Source organism: Neltuma alba, unplaced genomic scaffold, assembly GCF_004799145.2.
Source record: "Neltuma alba isolate B1F8T4 unplaced genomic scaffold, ASM479914v2 tig00013838_pilon, whole genome shotgun sequence".
Lineage (NCBI taxonomy): Eukaryota > Viridiplantae > Streptophyta > Magnoliopsida > Fabales > Fabaceae > Neltuma > Neltuma alba.
In genome coordinates, this window is record NW_021637933.1 from 26,403 (window position 1) to 46,141 (window position 19,739).

The 19,739-nt window shown below is 32.0% G+C and overlaps 1 protein-coding gene across 4 annotated transcripts in view; it reads right to left on the reverse strand.

Moving 5' to 3' along the window:
* The window catches only part of LOC114739269 (cold-responsive protein kinase 1-like), a 40,069-nt gene extending 24,703 nt beyond the window's left edge, over window positions 1–15,366 (reverse strand). The window contains exons 1-8 of one of the 4 annotated variants that reach the window (XM_028927316.1): window positions 15,238–15,366; window positions 13,856–13,975; window positions 13,640–13,734; window positions 13,001–13,120; window positions 12,776–12,903; window positions 12,387–12,600; window positions 11,879–12,110; window positions 11,406–11,562 (exon numbers count right to left, since the gene is read on the reverse strand). In XM_028927316.1, coding sequence (XP_028783149.1) covers window positions 11,406–11,562; window positions 11,879–12,110; window positions 12,387–12,600; window positions 12,776–12,903; window positions 13,001–13,120; window positions 13,640–13,712 — 924 coding nt within the window. In that variant the 5' untranslated portion in view covers window positions 13,713–13,734; window positions 13,856–13,975; window positions 15,238–15,366. Of the gene's footprint in view, window positions 1–10,816; window positions 11,195–11,405; window positions 11,563–11,878; window positions 12,111–12,386; window positions 12,601–12,775; window positions 12,904–13,000; window positions 13,134–13,639; window positions 13,735–13,855; window positions 14,246–15,237 lie in introns of those variants that run through there. The other 3 variants (XM_028927315.1, XM_028927317.1, XM_028927318.1) reach the window with 3 other exon arrangements.
* Window positions 15,367–19,739: the final 4,373 nt, after the last annotated feature.

A 19,739-nucleotide genomic window follows, 5' to 3' on the forward strand; every position in this document is an offset into this window, starting at 1 on the left:
CGTGATGTAGGTATGACGCAAGGACTGTTTTACCCCTGACTTATCATTCTTATCACAACTTTGCCTTTTAGTAAATTTCTCAAGAAAATAAGGCTTTAATTTAGGGGGAAATGACCAGAAAATGACTGTTGAAATATGAAATGACAAAATAGGCATGTAAATAACCAAAATGACCAAATGAGCATGAGGTATCAATATGGAATTTTGACAATTTGGTAAAAAGATTAAAATGCCCCTGAACCTCTCTGAAGATTTGAACTGAAAGAAAACACATTATATACCAGGAGAGAGAGAGAGAGAGAGAGTTGAGAAGACGAAACTGGAGCAAGAGTCGAAATCTGGAAAGAGGAAAAAAGTAAGCAATTTTTCTGTTAAAACGCTAGTATCGCCTGATTTCTTAACTCGCTTTTGTTGCTGCATGCTCGAATGGGGATGGACTTGTGAGTGTAGAGGGTCTAGATGAAGAATTTGACCAGGATGAGAGAGTGACGCATCGGAAATGGAAAAATGGTGGAAAACAATAAGCATGAGGTGCTCGGTGTTGTTAAATTCATTAGCGAAATTGTAAAATCCTATATTTAAGTTGTTAATCAAGTAAGTGGGTGTGTGTTTTTTGGGTGTTTTGGAAGGTAAATGAAATTGATTATTGGGGAACTAAAATATTGATTTATGCTTCTTTACTGCAGGTTAGCAAGCTTTGATGACATCTAACATTGGGTCTGACATTAAAGAGTAATTTTTTAGTGTGAATGGAATAACTTTTGAACCCTTCTTAATTTTTTTGGGAGAATGGTTGATAGGTAGATTATCCTTTTTATAAATGATGTTAATTGGGTAGGATATGTTTTTTAATCTGAATGACAAGGAAACATTAGGTGGTGGTTTAATCTTAATGTTAACTTGTCATTTGAATATAAGTTATGTAGCTTCTGTCATAGGCGTACTGGTTTTTGGTAAATATTGTCACTTCAGTAGTCAATTCCATTATACATGTAGTAAAGTCTGAATATTGATGTAAACATATTATGATGTTCTTCAGGTGTACTTGTATGCTATTTTGTTAGCACATTTTACTATTTATTTAATTCCCCCAAGGGAGATGTGGAAGTTGCCAATGGGCATGACCGGAGTGGTTAATTTGATTACAAATGCTATTATTCACATTACAAATATTGTTATTATCATTATCGGGGTAGTGAAATTGGGTGAAAATAGATGTTACTTGGGTTTGAAAGAAATGAGTTGCAAATGGTAATAGCGAGATAATAACTCTTATTACAAAAGTTGTAATTCACATTACAAATATTGTCATTATCATTACCAATGTAGTGAAATTGGTTCCAAATACATGTTACTTGGATTTGAAAGAAACGGGTTGTAAATGGCAATAGCGAGATGGTAACTCTCATTATGAAAATTGTAATTCACATTACAAATGTTGTCATTATCATTATCAGGGTAGTGAAATTGGCTCCAAATATATGTTAAGTTTATTTCACATTAACCAGCTGCAAATGGCAATAGCGAAATGGTAACTCTCATTACGAAAGTTGTAATTCACATTACAAATGTTGTCATTATCATTATCGGGATAGTGAAATTAGCTCCAAATACATATTACTTGGGTTTGAAATAAACGAGTTGCAAATAGCAATAGCGAGATGGTAACTCTCATTACAAAAGTTGTAATTCACATTACAAATGTTGTCATTATCATTACTGGAGTAGTGAAATTGGCTCCAAATACATGTTACTTGGGTTTGAAATAAACAAGTTACAAATGGCAATACGGAAGTGGTCACTTTCATTACGAATGTTGTTAATCCATTACGTGTGTAGTGAAATTTAGGTCCAAGTAGATGTAATTTGGGGTACAAATAATTGAGTTACAAATGCCATGATAGAAGTTACAACTTTCATTATGCATGCTGTAATTACCATTACTTATTTAGTGAAATTATCCCAAAAAAGATTTAAATTAAGCCAACAAATATCATAACTTACAACCTACAACCATAAGTCAAGTATTTTGACAATATCTAGACACTGCTTTCACAAGTACTATATGTTTAATTTACTACTATCACAGATGCTGTCTTTTGGTCAGTGTGGTGGCTTCATTTGATGAAAGCAAGCTCAATACTTCGTCAAGCCTTGAATTAAGGTCATGATTCACTAGCCACCACATGAAGGCATAATTCAATAACTTGAAACTAATTTTTTAGCTTCTACTTTAAGCTCACAGGCTATAAAACAATCTGATTCAAACAGCACAACCATAATTCAGCACTTAGAGACATAAATCATTATGTCCAAATCAGTTTCTAATCTCTAGCTCTTCAATCCTCAAACCAGCAGATTTAAAAAAGAAAAAGAAAAATCAGTTTTATGCCTCGATACTTTAATTCTACAAGCATCAATTCACAAGCAATAACCCACATACTCATATATATACAAATATTTTACAAGTATTGAATCAACTTTTAACCTTCAAAACATTTCAAGTAGTAGTAATATATAATTTGTAAATTATTTCCACTTTCAGAACATGCTAATATATAATTCAGATTCATTAAACAGTCTCTGAACACCATTATATCAGCTTCTAAATTTCCAAAACTTGAATCCTGCAACCTCAAGCATCAATAGCCCTAGCAAGAATGAACACACACACATGCTTGTAAGATGATATGCCATAGCCACTCACTACCCCAATAATGATAATAACAACATTTGTAATGTGAATAACAACATTTGTAATCAAATTAACCACTCCGGTGATGCCCATTGACAACTTCTACCATCTCCCTTGGGGGAATTAAACAAATGGTAAAATGTGTTGACAAAATAGCATACAAGAACACCTAAAGAACATCATAATATATTTACATTAACATTTAGACTTTACTACATGTATAATGGAATTGACTACTGAAGTGATAATATTTACCAAAAACCAGTACGCCTATAACAGAAGCTATATAACTTATATTCAAATGACAAGTTAACATTAAGATTAAACCACCACCTAATGTTTCCTTATCATTCAGATTACAAAACATATCCTACCCAATTAACATCATTTATAAAAAAGATAAGCTACCTATCAACCATTTTCCCAAAAAAATTAAAAAAGGTTCAAAAGTTATTCCATTCACACCAAAAAATTACTCTTTAATGTTAGACACAATGTTAGATGTCATCAAAACTTGCTAACCTGCAGTAAAGAAGCATAAATCAATATTTTAGTTCCCCAATAATCAATTTCATTTACCTTCCGAAACACCCAAAAAACACACACACCCACTTACTCCATTAACAACTTAAATATAGGATTTTACAATTTCACTAACGAATTTAACAACACTAACCATCTCATGCTTATTGTTTGCCACCATTTTTCCATTTCCAATCCGTCACTCTCTCATCTTAGTCAAATTCTTCATCTAAACCCTCTACATTCACAAGCCCATCCCTATTCGAGCATGCAGCAACAAAGCGAGTTAAGAAATCAGGTGATACTAGCATTTTAATAGAAAAATTGCTTACCTTTTTCCTCTTTCCAGATTTAGACTCTTGCTCCAGCTTCGTCTTCTCAACTCTCTCTCTCTCTCTCTTCTGGTATATTATGTGTTTTCTTTCAGTTCAAATCTTCAAAGAGGTTCAAAGGTATTTTAGTCTTTCTACCGAATTGACAAAATTCCAGATTGATACTTTATGCCCATTTGGTCATTTTAATTATTTGCACGCCCATTTTGTCATTTCAAATTTTAATAGTCATTTTCCCTTAATTTAGGGACTTAGTTTTTAAATTATATATAGTCCTGTTTGGAAAACGAGCTCTGCCATAAACTTCTTTCTTTTTCAAATAATTATCTATAATTTTTTTAATTATTCTGGATTTTGTATATTTTTAGTAAATATTCCTTTCCTAATTCTTCATAAATTTTTTTTTACTCAGAAATAAACTTTTACTAAACATTTATATTTCTAAGGCTTTAACTAATTATTTAAATCTCTCTCTCATCTTATAAATTTCTAACTTCAAAATTTGAGACATCTCTAGACTTAGATAACTATATACAGAAGCCATTTTTATTTTAAAAAAATTATTTATCGGACTCCAAGCCAACTGCAATAAATGATTCATCGTTCTTGCATAAGGACTTATTGGGCTTCGTTTTTAAGTGTGAGCCATGGATGGCCTGCCACTTCCCAAAGAGGCCCTAGCCAATTTTCCATTTTCGTGATAGCCTGCAAAGAGGAAAGAAGCCACATAGTCAACGGTAGAATGAAGAAGACCACAGTCCCCTCATCAAGCCGTCTCCTTCACTTTGTCGATCCTACAAGCATTCTCTCTTCTTCTTTTTCCATCCCGATGCTTTTTCGTCTCTGAGAACTGAGGTGTCAAAATTTTCCCTCAATCTTTTCGTTACCTTCGTCTTTGTGCCTTCTTTTCTTCCCTTGCCTGAGGCTCGAGTCTCTGTCTCCGCTTCTTTTCCTTTCCCTCCATTCTTTCAAAATTCAAAATTTAAATTCCAAACAACAAAATATATAATTTTTCAAGCCAGTGATTTGGAATTGTGGAAGAGAATGGAGATGGCTAGACAGTTCCAAGTCTGTGAAAGCCGGCCTTCAATTTCCCATGGTATTTGAAGAAAGCAAGATACTCACAGGGTGTTTGGAATTGGTGCCCTAGTGCCCTTGAGTATTTGGCTGCTGAGGTAATTCTACTCCTTAATTTCTTAATCTATTAATGCGATTCTAGCTTCCTCTCTGGCCACTGGCAATGTAAGGCAGTGGTTTGACAGTTTCTGTTTTCTGTATTAATAAGCATGCATAATTCACTCAATAAATGAGATTAACAATCCTAATTTTGTGCTGATGATGTTTATACTTTTTACGGGGTGAGGTAGAACTTAGGGCCATACTTTTTGTTCCTGAAGGGAATGTTCATTTCAGATGACTTTGATGGAGGGTATAGAAATCTCTTCATCCTACTGGACAGTTATACTCTAAGCTTGAGGAAAAGATTCATGCAAAGAAAGTGGATACGCAACTGGTATATGCTCCCTTAATTGCACAACTCTTTCGTAGGTGCCCGACCCAAGAAGCTAACATTAAGATGCTTAGGAAGAGTTTAGGATCTTCAACCGACTAAAGTGCCAAGCTTTTACCTCATCATTTAGTGGTTATCACCAAAATTAATTATCATTTATTTGCCTTTTGGGGTTATCATTTGTGTTTAATAATTTCTAATTTTGAAGTTCACAATTGAGTCTTGAAATTTAAAATACTGCTATATGTCTTAACAAATATTCATACTTCAATAATTACATAACATTCACAATCTAACAAGGCAACCTCATAGTCTATTGTTATCTCCAATACTCATGTTGCATACATCAAATATTATCATCAATCGTTACTCATCCAAATTAATTCTGATTTTCTACATGAACATATTTAAGCACTGTGTGTAGTGTATACCAATTACGTGTCAATTAATGAGCACTTAATGTGGCTAAATAACATATAGTTACACCAAATATGAAGTCACTAATTTAGTTAAAAAACTGAAATCTGCATAAGTCTAACAAGAGTACCTCAAGCTGATGATCAGTTAAATGACTTGAAAAAAATGAAGAGAGATCAGATGTGCAACGAACCAGTAAGCAGGAATATGGTTACTATGGGAAATGGAAACAGTAAGAGGGAGATTTTTTTGGCAAAAATATACAGAGAAAATCCCAAAAAAAATGACTGTTGAATTTTAAAATTCTAAATCAGGAATTACTACAAAAATATGTTGTCATTTGCTTTTTGAATGGAGTTATTTTTTTATGAGTGTAGTAACTAATATTATTTAAAATTTTGAAATTTAACAATCATTTTTTTTAGATTTTTCCAAAATACAATACAATATTAAACTATGTATTATTATAATATACTCAATTACAAATATCTTTTGGGCAGGGCGACATTACATGCCCATGCCCGGGCCCACCCAAAGATACCTAATATTTCTTCGAGCCATCTGTTTTTATTTTTGGTAGGATTGGACTTTTAAGCGAGTTGGGACAGACAGACTAGTCCATCACAGATTTCGGTCACAATTATTTTTGTAACGAAATTCACATTTTTTGATTGCAAATTCATGGCAAGTCCATTGTTTTTTTTTTTGGCGATGGATTTTGGTTAGTTACAAATATTTTGAAAAAATCCATCACAAATTTCCTAGTTTTTAATAGTGAGTTGTTTATATTTGATTAAAAAAAACAGAGTTTTCTTGCTAAATCCATATATTTTCATTTTAGTGTCAATCTTGCTTGAAGCACTATCAGCCACTAACCGTGAATAGATCTCTTAACAAAAATTTAAACTTTGGTTTCGTCACGTTACCAGAAACTATTTTTTTTTACTAGATCTAATTCCTGTTAGGAGAAAAATTAATGAGCTCTTTCAATCCTCATTGCTCGAATACTTTCTTTACTTTCGAGTTGGGCTCTTGATTTAAGTTTGAACCCATTTCATTGTGAAAATTGTGGGCTTCGTGTTTGGGAATGACAGACTTCAAATAATGCCCCGCTTTTCCGAGCGCGCAAAGGGAATCATAGATCGCTCCGCAATTCGTTGGAGTTGCAAATGGTTTTCTTTTTTGATAAAAATTACAAATTTTGAAATAACTATATAGTATGTAGCGACGCATCCATCATAGTATAAAATAAAATGAATAAGAATCTAATTCAAATTATTTGTCGTTGTTTTATTTCTACGATAAAATGATAAAAGTAAAATACTCATTTTTCATGACAAAGTGTAATTCATGAATTTAATTGGCATGATGTTTGGTTACATATACCAGTTGTGCCCCATATGCAAATAGCCCTAAAATATATTATGTCAGAGAATCCATATAAGGTGTGGTTCAAAAAGTAAATCTCTTTTTTTTTTCTTAGTTGCCTTTTTGTTGATAAATGATAAAAGTAAAATACTCATTTTTCATGACAAAGTGTAATTCATGAATTTAATTGGCATGATGTTTGGTTACATATACCAGTTGTGCCCCATATGCAAATAGCCCTAAAATATATTATGTCAGAGAATCCATATAAGGTGTGGTTCAAAAAGTAAATCTCTTTTTTTTTCTTAGTTGCCTTTTTGTTGTATAACATGCTCTTTGTCAAGTTTTTCTTTAAAGTTCTTTTTTTCCTCCTGTAATGACATGCATGTAATTGTAGTTTTATTCTCAATATGGTCGTAAAGGAAAAGTAATTAATTTCATTTAAAAATTCATATTCTATAAAAAAATAACTTCATTAATTAGAAAATAAAGTTGGATTGAATTGAATTCTTATTATTTTTAATACAAAATAAATGTCAAATATAATTAATCTGATCAATTCACATATAATTTTCAAGATTATATATAATCACCGATTCTAATTTAGTGGTACTCATCATTGAGATAAGCATATGAAAATCAATCGAGGGAATAAAATTGGGACCATTTAAAATTTGATACGGATGGTCTAGAAAATTTTTAATTTGTAACTTTTCAATGATAATTTTTTTGAATTTGTAAATTTTTGAAATTTTAATCTGATATGGATTACGTAGGATGAGGAAAAAGCAATTATGCATATTTCTATTCCTATATGTACAAATATATTATAAAAGTAGAAGACCAAGCTAAGCTTATGTCTTTACATGTCAAGTGTCCATAAAAGCTCATTGCTGTGATTATAGAGAGCCATTTCAGATCAAGGTTTTCAAAAATATTGTTTATGTTGCATAACTGGAAAACTGCCTGCGTCAATCCATGCTTGATGAGCAACAGTTTCAGAGCAAGCAGCGTGGGACGTTTCTGTAGAGGAAGCAGCAGCAAATGTAGAGACGTCTCACAGGGACCCCTAGCCAGTACTAAGTTTCAATAAAGAAAGGCACAGTCGGTCTCATCGTATTCTCTATAATAAGTCATTGCCTTGGAGCAAAGCAATTATTGCAGACATTGATGGCCTTAATTCAGCAGGTGCTTGGGTGCAAAGCAGACCAATCTCTATAATTCTCTGCACTTCTTCGGCATTATAATCATAAGGATCCAAGGTATCATCCGCCAACTCTATGTGTATGCCTCTCTCATATAGCTTCCAAGCCTGTCAAGTGAATAAGAAGGACAAACAAGACAAAGCAAAACTTTGAATGGTTAAAACAGTCCTGCATTATCAAATTTTCTCCAATGAAATTGCCAATTCTAATTAATCATAGAATTTTCTTACTTTTTTGAGGGGGAATTCGCTTTCAAAATCACCATGAATCTTCAATTCCTTAATTCGTTCACTGCTAATAATTTCTAGGATTATAGTGCCATATTTATAAATATCAGTTTTTTCTAATAATTAACCATGAATTACATATTCTAGTACAGTATATCCTCTTAAAAATATATAATGTTTATGTTGTAGTTGATGCCTCAAATTAATGCAAGAACAATATTTTGAATATGAAATAGATATGTACAAGGTAATGTGTTGTACCATGTGTGCTACCAATTGAATTCTTAGAATATCACAAAAATCAAATATTTTGACTTACAATGTTCCAGCAAATTTTCTACTAAGATGAGATTGCTCCTCAGGTAAAAGTCTTGCTAAGCCAAATAATCAGCAATTTTTGGTTGAAATGTTGTTAGTCTTTATATTTCTATCTATAATACGAATATGAAGTTCTTCATGCAGGTAAGCTAGACCTCTTGCTATTCCTAAAATTATAGTGTACCCTTGCTTCCGATTAAGAGAACTTTTATTTTGACCTATTTCAAAAATTTACAAACCATTGAAAAAAAGAATAGCATTTATGCATAAAAAAAGGTTTTGATAATTCTTGAATGAAATTATGACACGTGAATGAATTATTGCTGGAGGAGCTAGGGATATATTTGTCCGTCGAAAATATATCCAAATGTCATCATTTTATATTAAAAAAAATTCAAGATAATTAATACGCAAGTCTTTGGAGTTCCATCTAATTTTTAATCACGTCCTTGTAGTTTTTTTTCCTCTTTTTAATCAAGTCTCTATAGTATTTTTAATCACATCCTCATAGTTCTACTTGATGTTTAATAAAGTCTTTTATAGTTTTAGGTGACTGATGAAAAGAAAAAAAAAAACTACATGGATATTATTAAAAACTAATGAAACTATAAGTACTAGATAAAATGGGAAGAAAAAACAACAGGAATTAAAAACAAGTACAACTATAAAGACCTGACAAAAAAAGAAAAAATTACAAGGACCTAATTAAAAATTAAGTGAAATTATAAAGACTTGCCAATTAATTACTCTGAAAAATTTGATACCTAAAGATTAAAGAACAGCATATCATCTTTGTTGACAAACAAAATATACCAAACACGAATTTGTCAAGACTGGTGCTTTTCATTTATTCAGAAATAAGAAATTTCTCATTGTTTTTACTGCAATATCCAAAAAACCAAATAAGATTCCAGTGATGAACAGTGATGAACATTGCTTATAAGCTTTACTTTCAAATTCTTCTTCCACCTTCTTAAATTGGCATAAAGTATTCCTATGGTCCTAAATATAAAACCCATTCGTAGTGTAATTTATACTACAAAATGGGTTTTATATTTAGGATCGGAGAAGTAATTAATTTCTTCACAGCACTTTTCTATTCTTCAACGAACCCTATGTTGAAGATTAAGAATGTCAATCATTGCTAGAAGTTTCTCTCATTGTACAACTCTATATGCAAGTATCCCTTTAGAGACATCCCTGCTTTAAAACATGACCTATAGATCAAAAGATTGAAAACCAAAATATATAGTTACCTTGTATACAACACCAAATCTTTCTTCTCTAAGTTTATTCTCTGCACTCACATTTTTAGTAGCAAACTTCAACTCCTTATAACTTAAATTAATTGGGCCTTCCAACTTACTTAATCCATTTATGTCATAGTTTATTTTGGTTATTATACATATTTAGGTTATTTTGTATACTAAGTTACTTAGAAATTTTTAGATGTTCCTTAAGGTGTATACGTCCCGGATCGCACACTCTATTGCATTAATTTGGTTTATTTTTAGAGTAATCCCAAGGTGACAAATTAAAGACTTCATTTCAATGACATTTGCCGTAGTAAAGAATACAGAAAGCCCCAAAACTGTTTCAAAACGACCTTTAGCTTACCCTTATATCTTACAAACCTCAAAAAACTTTTAACACACCTAAAGATCAGATTAAATTCAAGTTTGATCAACCCTAAATCCTTGATTAAAAACCAGAATGCCACAACTTTTACTCCTATAAAATATAGTTTGTAGTGAAGTTTCGACAAATAAAGTAAGGAAAATAATGAAATTAATAAGGATAAATGTGGGAGGAATATTAAATAAGGGAAATGAAAAATATTGCGGGCCTGGATTTTAGACCAAAACGTAGTTTGTCATTGATATCATACATGTGTCCATCGTACAAAATAAAATGAATATCCCCCGCCCCCCGGTGGGATCCAGTCAAACGAGTCGTCCTTGTTTTATTAATACGATAAAATGACAAAAGCAAACCATTTATTTTTTTCAATATATAATTATATATATACACGACAAAGTGTAATTAATTAAATTAATTGGAACTATATTTGCTTACATAGAGTATCACACATTATCCCTCCTTTGCAAATAGCCCGTAAAATATATTATGTCCTACTTGTGACCTATCATAACATGTCTTTAAAAATTAAAGAAACATGATTTTGGTGACTTTTAGCATTCTAATTCCCTACACAATTTTTCATATAAATTTATTAATTTGTAAATTTAAAAAATACATCTCTTTATTTTAGATACATTCCAACAATCTTTCTGGTACTATACAAGTGAGCACAATAACATTTGATGATGGGCAGGAAATAGTAAAGGTAAAAAGGTGTCTTCCATTGACCCCTAACTAGTTATAATTAAGACGGGCATAGAGGGTCTCATATGCGATAAGCCATTGTTTTGGAGCAAATCAATCACTTCAGACATTGTTGGCCTTAAATCAGCAAAAGCTTGGGTGCAAAGCAAACCAATCTCTATGACTTTCTTCACTTTTTCTGCTTCCGAGTCAGTAAGGTCCAAGGCCTGATCTACCAACTCTAAGTGCATGCCTCTCTCATATAGTTTCCAAACCTAACAAGTGGGATTAAGGTGAAATGGAATAAAACAAGTAGAAAAGACAAAGGAAAACTTCCGTTATTAATTTTTAGAAACATTTATTAGTAGATTTTTTCACATAAAAGAGGAACTTTTTTCAAAAGAGTTAAGCTGAGTTGTTAAAAAAGTCCTACATCTAAGTCTTTTCAAAATAACTCTTCTTAGATAATTATAGCAAATTTCTCACTTTTGGTAGGAGGAATTCATCTTCAGCATCACCATGATCCTTGAATGCTTTGCTTTTCTGGCCAGTAATGATTTCAAGGAGTACAATACCAAAACTGTAAATATCAACCTTCTCTGATAATTGACCATGAATTGCATATTCTGGTGCCGTGTATCCTCTAAAAAATACATAATATTTAAATGATATAATTGATATTATACTAGCTCAAATAGGGGCAAATAAATATTATCCAAACAAATCTCAAATAGAGTTGTGCAATGCAAATATTGGATCATTTTGACATACCTATGAATATTCTTTTTGCAAGTTCATGTTATGAAGACAAAATTGGAAAGGTTAGCATTATTTGTAGGTGTACTACTAGAAGAGTTGTTATTTTTTAAGCATAGATTTTATCAAAATGATAGACAACCTAGCTATGTAATATAATAGAAAGTTAAGGAAATTATAGAAATTTTTTCATTTTAACTTACAATGTTCCCACAAATTTTGTACTAAGATGAGATTTGTCCTCAGGTAAAAATCTTGCCAATCCAAAATCAGCAATTTTAGGTTGTAAATCATCATCTAAGAGAATGTTGTTGGTCTTTATATCTCTGTGTATGATACGGACTTGAAATTGCTCATGGAGATAAGTTAAGCCTCTTGCTATTCCCAAAATTATAGCGTATCGCTGCTCCCAGTTGAGATGACCTTTCTTTTCACCTATTTGCCAAGTTCACAAAATTGAAACATATTAAAAAGAATAGCGAGAGAAGAACAAGAGCGAAGCAAAAATGATTCTCAAAATATTACCACAGGGAATTGATGTGCGTGTATGTGTGCATTAAGTTATATATTAAAATGATGACATATGAGTAATGACCTGTTTGTTGAGTAAACGATTCACGAGTCATATATAGTGTTACTAATTAATTAAGAAGCATAACAAACAAATGCTTAATAAACTATATATAAGTTTTGTTAGTTGATGCAAGATACCAAATATGAATCTGTCCAAACTATTGTTCTTCATGTATTCATATACAAGGATTCTGTCACGGCCTTTACTACACCATCCCAAAAGTTGAATAAGATTCGGATGATGAGCATCACTGATAAGCATCACTTCACTCAAAAAATCTTCCTCTATCTTCTTGGAGTGGAGTAAAGTTAACTTCTTGACTGCAACCACTTTCCCATCCCTTAGAGTGCCCTATTCATGATGATTTAAAATTCCAATCAGGAAATAGTTATATAAGTTTTTCCTCTGTCCCATTGGAAATCTAACTTTAATTTTTACATTACATGAATCTCTCTTAAAAACATCATTCCTTTAGAACATGATCTACAATTATTAAAATACATGAGATCAAAATAAAGTTATGCACCTTATATACAGCACCAAATCCTCCTTCTCCTAGTTTAGTTTCTTCACTAAAATTCTGAGTTGCAAACTTCAAATCCTTATAATTGTAAGAAATCAGGCCTTTCAACATAGTTGCAATAGTAATGTCCCCTATATATTGATAAGAAGAACACTTGTCAAAGTATCTTCATAAACTGAAAGAACCAATTAGGGATCCATCCCTTCATGGAGATGAAAGTATGTTTACCTCTGTGAATTCTCTTCGAGTATTTTGATCGTCTAATACAGATAAATAATATCAGGAGGATCATAACAAGAGCAAATCCTCCAACAACTCCCCCGATAACGGCCCCCTTTTTACTTGAACCTACAAGACAAGACTAGATAACTCGTTTTCAAATAAGTCATAATTTTTGCATATTAAATGTTCCTCTAAAAAGTACAAAGAAATAACACATATCAATAACGTTTTATCGGTAAAAAAGAAACATGTGTCAATATCAATATTGGCACTTATATCGTTTTCAATGAGAAACAGGTAGTTTAAAAAATAAATGTTCACAACTAGATATCTTCACGATGAGCATAATAGATAATAATTATAAAAATTATGAAAGATTGTACTAATTCTTTCCAATATTGGATAAATGAAAAAATTCAAATGGAACCTAATAAAATAGTGGGAAAAGATTGAAAGAATAAAAAAGTTGCATGAACCCTTAGAGAATTCTCAATGTTTGCAATTCTGTGTAAATTTTATTTATAATAAAATCCCTTAATCGATGCTGGGGTTTTAGTACACAAGCAAATCAAATTGTCATGCTGCAATAATATTTGTTATATATATATATATATATATATATAAAAATCTTTGAAAGAGCCATACCTTGTTTGCCCAAGGAAGTAATATCAATGGGCTGGTAATAATGTGGAAAGAAGGAAGAGGTGGAGTATCTCATGAAACATCCATCAGCATAAGCCCTACCATCCGACTTGGGAAGACAAGTGGCCATAATATTGTCATATCCAGTGTTCAAGCAATTGAAACAGCCGTTTGGAGTGACAGTTTCAATACATTGAGCAAAGCCATAAACAGTTGTACCATTATTATCAGGCAATTCTATCTTTGTGGCTGCAAAAAACCCTTGCTTTTTGGGTGTTGTTGTTTGCAGATTCTTCAGCAGTTGTTGCACAAGTGAGGTAAATAATGTAATGGATTCTCCTACAGTTTGATTTCCACATGATACGGCATTGAAATCCTCCGTTGTCTTCCAAAAGAAGGCATTGGTCTCGTACCTCAATTAACAAAATGTATGCCATATAAATTTTCCAAGATTAGTAAGGGTTTATCTCATTTACATATCAAACTTATAAGATGATATTTTGTAAATGGATTGGGGGTGTGTTTGAATCAACTTTTGGAGAATAAGTCATAATTTTAACCAAAAGAAAAAAACTTTAGATCAAGTTTTTTATATTCATTATGTCATGGCTATGCGTTTTATTTTTAAAATATTATCATTTAATTAAAAAACAGGATACATTGTTATATATAATTGAAGACCTTGACATAAAAAATATGAGAAACTTAATATAGCTCCAGAAGAGACCTAAAATCACAAATCATATAAATTAAGCTGTTTATATACGATTAGTTCTATGAATAAGCACCAAGAGCTAGATAGGTGGCTACACTGATTGAAGGCTGCATTATTCTTTCAGCTATTTAAGTGGACTGTGGATTCAGAGAATGTAAGGAATTTTCTTTAATCTTTTAGTGGATCAGTTTAACTAATGTCCCTTCTCATGGGTACCAACCTTATGTAATGTAGATATTATGGGAGAATCTCACTCTAGTCATTTCTAAATGACTAGGATCGAAGGTAGGGGTAGATTTATTACAATAAAGCTGTGAATTCTAATAAGTTGGTTTGTAATTGGGGTTGATCAATTGACGAGTATATAAAAAAGTTTTTTTTTGGGCTCAAAACAACTTTTAATTTTATTATTATTTTAATGCAATTAAAATTTTGCTAATTAAAACAATTTTCTTATATAAGAAAATTTTCATGAAATCAAAATTTGGAAATTATTTATCATCAACTATAAATATTTATTTATCTTTGCATGCTGTCAGTGTTAACTTTAGTATCACACCTTCAACAAAAAATATATCTAAGTTATAATACAAGATTTAGTTTCTAATTCAATTTCAACTACAAATTAAATACTATACTAAAAATGGGAAGTAATAACTAAAATTTATTTTCTTTATTTTCTCTACTATTTAATTAGCATATATCAATGTAAACCACACAAACCACTCCCTCGGTTATCAAAATGAATAAATATCTTATCTATATGACTATATCCACCCCCCCCCCAAAAAAAAAAACCATCTCCACATAGGAAGGTCAAACTGGAGCTTAATTTCTATTCAAAATAGGAAGGTCAAACTGGAGCTTATTTGCGGACGACTTGTACCTGAGGAAGCAGCCATCGAAGACAACGCCGGCACCTTGTGCCGCCGGAGGACACTTACGGACTTGCCGGGCTGCGACGTCGAAGCAGGCGACACAGTCGGGAATGGAGATATAGTTTCTACACTGAAAAAGTGTGAAACAGGGTTTTCTGCGTTGGCTTTCCTTGCCGTCGCCAAGTACTTGTTCTCAGAGACGATATTCTCTTTGATCTCTCGAAACGTTGCGTTTACGTTTTCATGGAAGATGGATAAGTTGGGCAAGACGTCTTGGTTGGCAGATGGTGTGCAGCGGGTGTATATAAGAGTGGTCTGTGGATCCGAAACGACGCCGTCAAGTATCCACCATGACCAGAATATGGAGATTACAGAAAGGAAAATAGGTTGAAGAAGCATGTTTTATGTCTATATGCGTGTGTGTAGAGGTTGGCTGCAGGTGGACAGAATAATGAAGAGGAAGAAGGAAAGAGAGGTCAAGTTGGATCTGGCGATGTATGAACTATATGAGAGATTAGAGATTGGTGTTTGAAGAGGAGAATGATATCACAGAATTAATGAGGAAGAAGAAACTGATACATTTAAGGGAAATCGAAGATAGCCATGTGGCTTAAGATCAGAGGCATCTGATCAGCTGTTTCAACACATTTGGTCATCGTTTTCTTTCCCTCAGTTTCCTCCTATTTCGTAAAATCATCCGTAACGTGGGGTTATTGTACACAGTAAATTATACAGTTTCCCCCTCACTTTAATTTGATTTTGATGTCTGATCTTTTAACACCCACACACACATATAGTGATAAAGGATGGTGATTGATCAGTGGGCGTCGTCGCTGGTCCCAATGGGGCAAATGGTGACCATTCCAAAGGAAAGAACAAGGGAAGAAACCAAGTTTCACCGCCTCTCACCAAAATGTGTTGACGGGTGTTCCCATGGCTTGTGCAGTAATATACGAATTTTGGAGTCAATTGAAAAATGAAGTCATCACGTGATACTGGGGTCCGTCGTCATAATGTGGGCCGGGGTTGACGTCGGGCCCCTGGAAGGATACTGTATCCCTTTTTTTTGGGCCGACGAGGATATTGGATTTTTTTTTCAAAGCATAAATAATTCTCTTTGAAGCATTGTCAGGAATTAAATATAGGTATTTTTTCTAGTGGGGATTTGAATATTAAAAATATTACTTCTTTTTTATTAATGAAGAGTGAAATATTAATATATAACAAAAATATTTACTTATCTATTTTATTAATTCAACTAAATAATTAGTTATCACTTTCTTAAAATGAGCTAATAAAAAGAATTTTCGGCACTCAACCTTTATATTCTCAGTTGATATTCTCTGACATCTATCAGATTTCCATTTTCACTCTTAACGTGACCATCAAGACAAAAACAAGCATGTAAATTCACTAAAATGGTCATAGTAGAAAACTTGAAAAAAAAAATCCAAAAAGTGATTGTTGAATTTTAAAATTTTAAATCAATATTAGTTACTACACTCGTAAAAAAAAAAAACTACATTTGAAAAGTAAATAACAATTCATTTTTGTAGTAATTCCTAATTTGAAATTTTAAAATTCAACCGTTGTTTTTTTGGGATTTTTCCAAACTTTAACTTCATTAATTAAAAATGAAATTAAATTGGAATTTTGGTATCACTTTTAAAATTTAAAGAACAATGAAAGATTAATATATGATTCGCTAAAAATTGTACATTGTAATTCACACATGTTAGAATAGGGAATGAAGGGCATTCATTTTCTATTTTCTCCTCCTTTCATGTTATTGCTTTTTCCACTTTTTGATTCAAAACTCGAAGTCACTCATAATTACACATCCCTGAAAAATCCTGTTACTATGCTGACGGTATAGAACTCAGGGTTGGACGTAGAGGAAGAGAAAGTGGTAGAGGTTTCTCCATGCGCTTTTAGTTAGTTTCAATCAAGATAGGCATAGTTGGTCTTGTGTTCTCTAATAAGCCCTTGTTTTGCAACAAAACAACAACTTCAGACATTGTTGGCCTTATTGTAGGAGACGCTTGAGTGCAGAGCAAACCAATTTCTATGATTTTCTTCACTTCTTCTGCATCATACTCGTTAGAGTCTAAGGCACTATCCACCGACTCTAAGTGCATGCCTCTCTGATATAGTTTCCACGCCTAATAAGTGGGATTCAGATGAAATGCAAAGATATCGGGTTAGAAAAGGCAATGTGAAACCTATGTTACTTGTTGTAAGAAAAAGGTAATATAAAACTTAGGACGCTGAATGCATTATAAATTAAAGTGCTGAATGTTATTGTAAAAAAGATAAAATTAGGGTGCTAGATGAAACTTCAAAAAAAAACATCAAGGTGTTGAATTACTAAAAAAAATAAAATCATCGGTAAAATTGTACCATTTAAAAGATCAAAGTGTTGGGTATACATAAGAAATGGTAAAATTGCACATTTACTCTTATTAAAATTGTGCTTTGTCTAAATTTGTGTGTAAAAATATAGTTTAAAGGACATTTTTGCCCTTAAATTAATATTCAAGGGCGTTGAATATTTTAACTTATCAAGTGCAATAATGTTTCCCCTCCATTAAAATTACAAATAGGTACTGCATGAAAAAAATTACTACCAATCAGGTCCCAAAAATTACAATAAATCGAAATTTTTTTGGGACTCACTTGGTATTCATTTTTTGTAGGGTATGTATTTGTAATTTTACAAAAATTACAAAGAATAATTTGGAAGTAAAAAATTAACTCTAAAAATAATTGCCCATGTAAATTGATATACAAATTTTGTTACCTTCTGAAGGAGGAATTCGCCCTCTGCATCACCATCAACTCTTAATTCTTCACTTTTTCTAACACTTATAATTTCCAAAACTACAACGCCATAGCTATATATATCAACTTTCTCTGATAATTGGCTATGTATTACATACTCAGATGCAGTATAACCTTTGAGAAATGCATAACATTTTTAAATTGATCAAAATAATGGCTCAAACACAAACATGTTAGCAATATCTGAAATATATATATATATATATGCAACAGAAAGAATTGCAACAAATTTTCATGCTATATACATGGAAGAAAAATAATCGATTAAACTATTTATAGGTGTTAGAGGGTGTTCTATAGACTAATATATATATTGTTTCAATAATTCTTTCGGTGACTTCCAGCTCTGATTCCTGTATATATAATACAAGGTATAAAATGCAAGCATTACAACTTACAATGTTCCTGCAAAATTTGCGTTGAGATGAGATTTGCCCTCTGATAAAAACCTTGCCAATCCAAAATCGGCAATTCTAGGTTGCATGTCATCATCTAGGAGGATGTTGTTAGTTTTTATGTCTCTATGTATGATACAAATATGAAATTCCTCGTGTAGATAAGCTAATCTCCTTGCTGTTCCTAAAATTATATCATATCGTTGTTTCCAGCTGAGAGGACCTTTCTTTTTACCTGGTACAAGTTTAAATTAAAAATAATAATAAAACACAATTACAATAATAAATATTTCATCATTCAATGTGATTTATTATAATAATATTTATTATAACCATATTTATTGAATATAAATATATTTAAAAAGTTCACATATACTCACACATATATTTATTATAATAATATTTATTAAATATAAAAATATAATATATTTATTTTTTTGTTATAACCGAAATTTTTTTTACTAACCAACCGAACATCAAAACTGAATTGTTAAAAAAAATAAAAACCAAATATATAACCAAAAACCGAAATAACTGAACCAAAAAATCGAAATTGAATTTGGTTTGGTTCAGTTTAGTTTTCAGTTACGGTTCGGTTTTGCTTACTCCTAGATAATAGAAGGGTTGAGCTCCACCGAACGAGTCTTTGGACATCTATTCGTATGGCCACTATTACAGGGAATTGGCCATGGCAGTGTTGATGCATGCAGCGTGAAGATGAATTTTCCTCTTATTACATTTTGTTATATGGGTCCATATTTTGTATGATGATATTTAAAGCTTTCAATTTGATATTTTTAAATAATAAATTTTTTTTTTTGAAAATGTGCTGACAATTGGAAAATAATCTTTTTATTTTTAGATTGCACCCTTCTTTTTGCCAACTGAATTGTACACTCATTAAAATAATAAGACAATAAAATCAAAATAATAAAATTAAATTAAATGTGAATCATACAAATTCAATGTGAGTGGTGGAGATTTCAGGATGAGCACTAGCCGTTCATGAGCACAAAATGCAAATTTCTCTTTTGTGGCTGTTCGGTGTTTTATGCTTGGACTGTGAAAGCGTTGTCGTTTTCAGGTCAAAGGAAAAGAAAGCGCGTCCAATTATCCAAGCATTTGCCTGGTCAGAGGGAAGACGCGTTCTTTTGTAGTTTCGTTATCGACGTGGCACATTATTATCCTTCCGATCAATCTTGCGGTGCTCTTTGGTTACACTCACTTAAATACTATATGGATATAGCTGAGTCAATTGACTGGCTCGGTTTCGA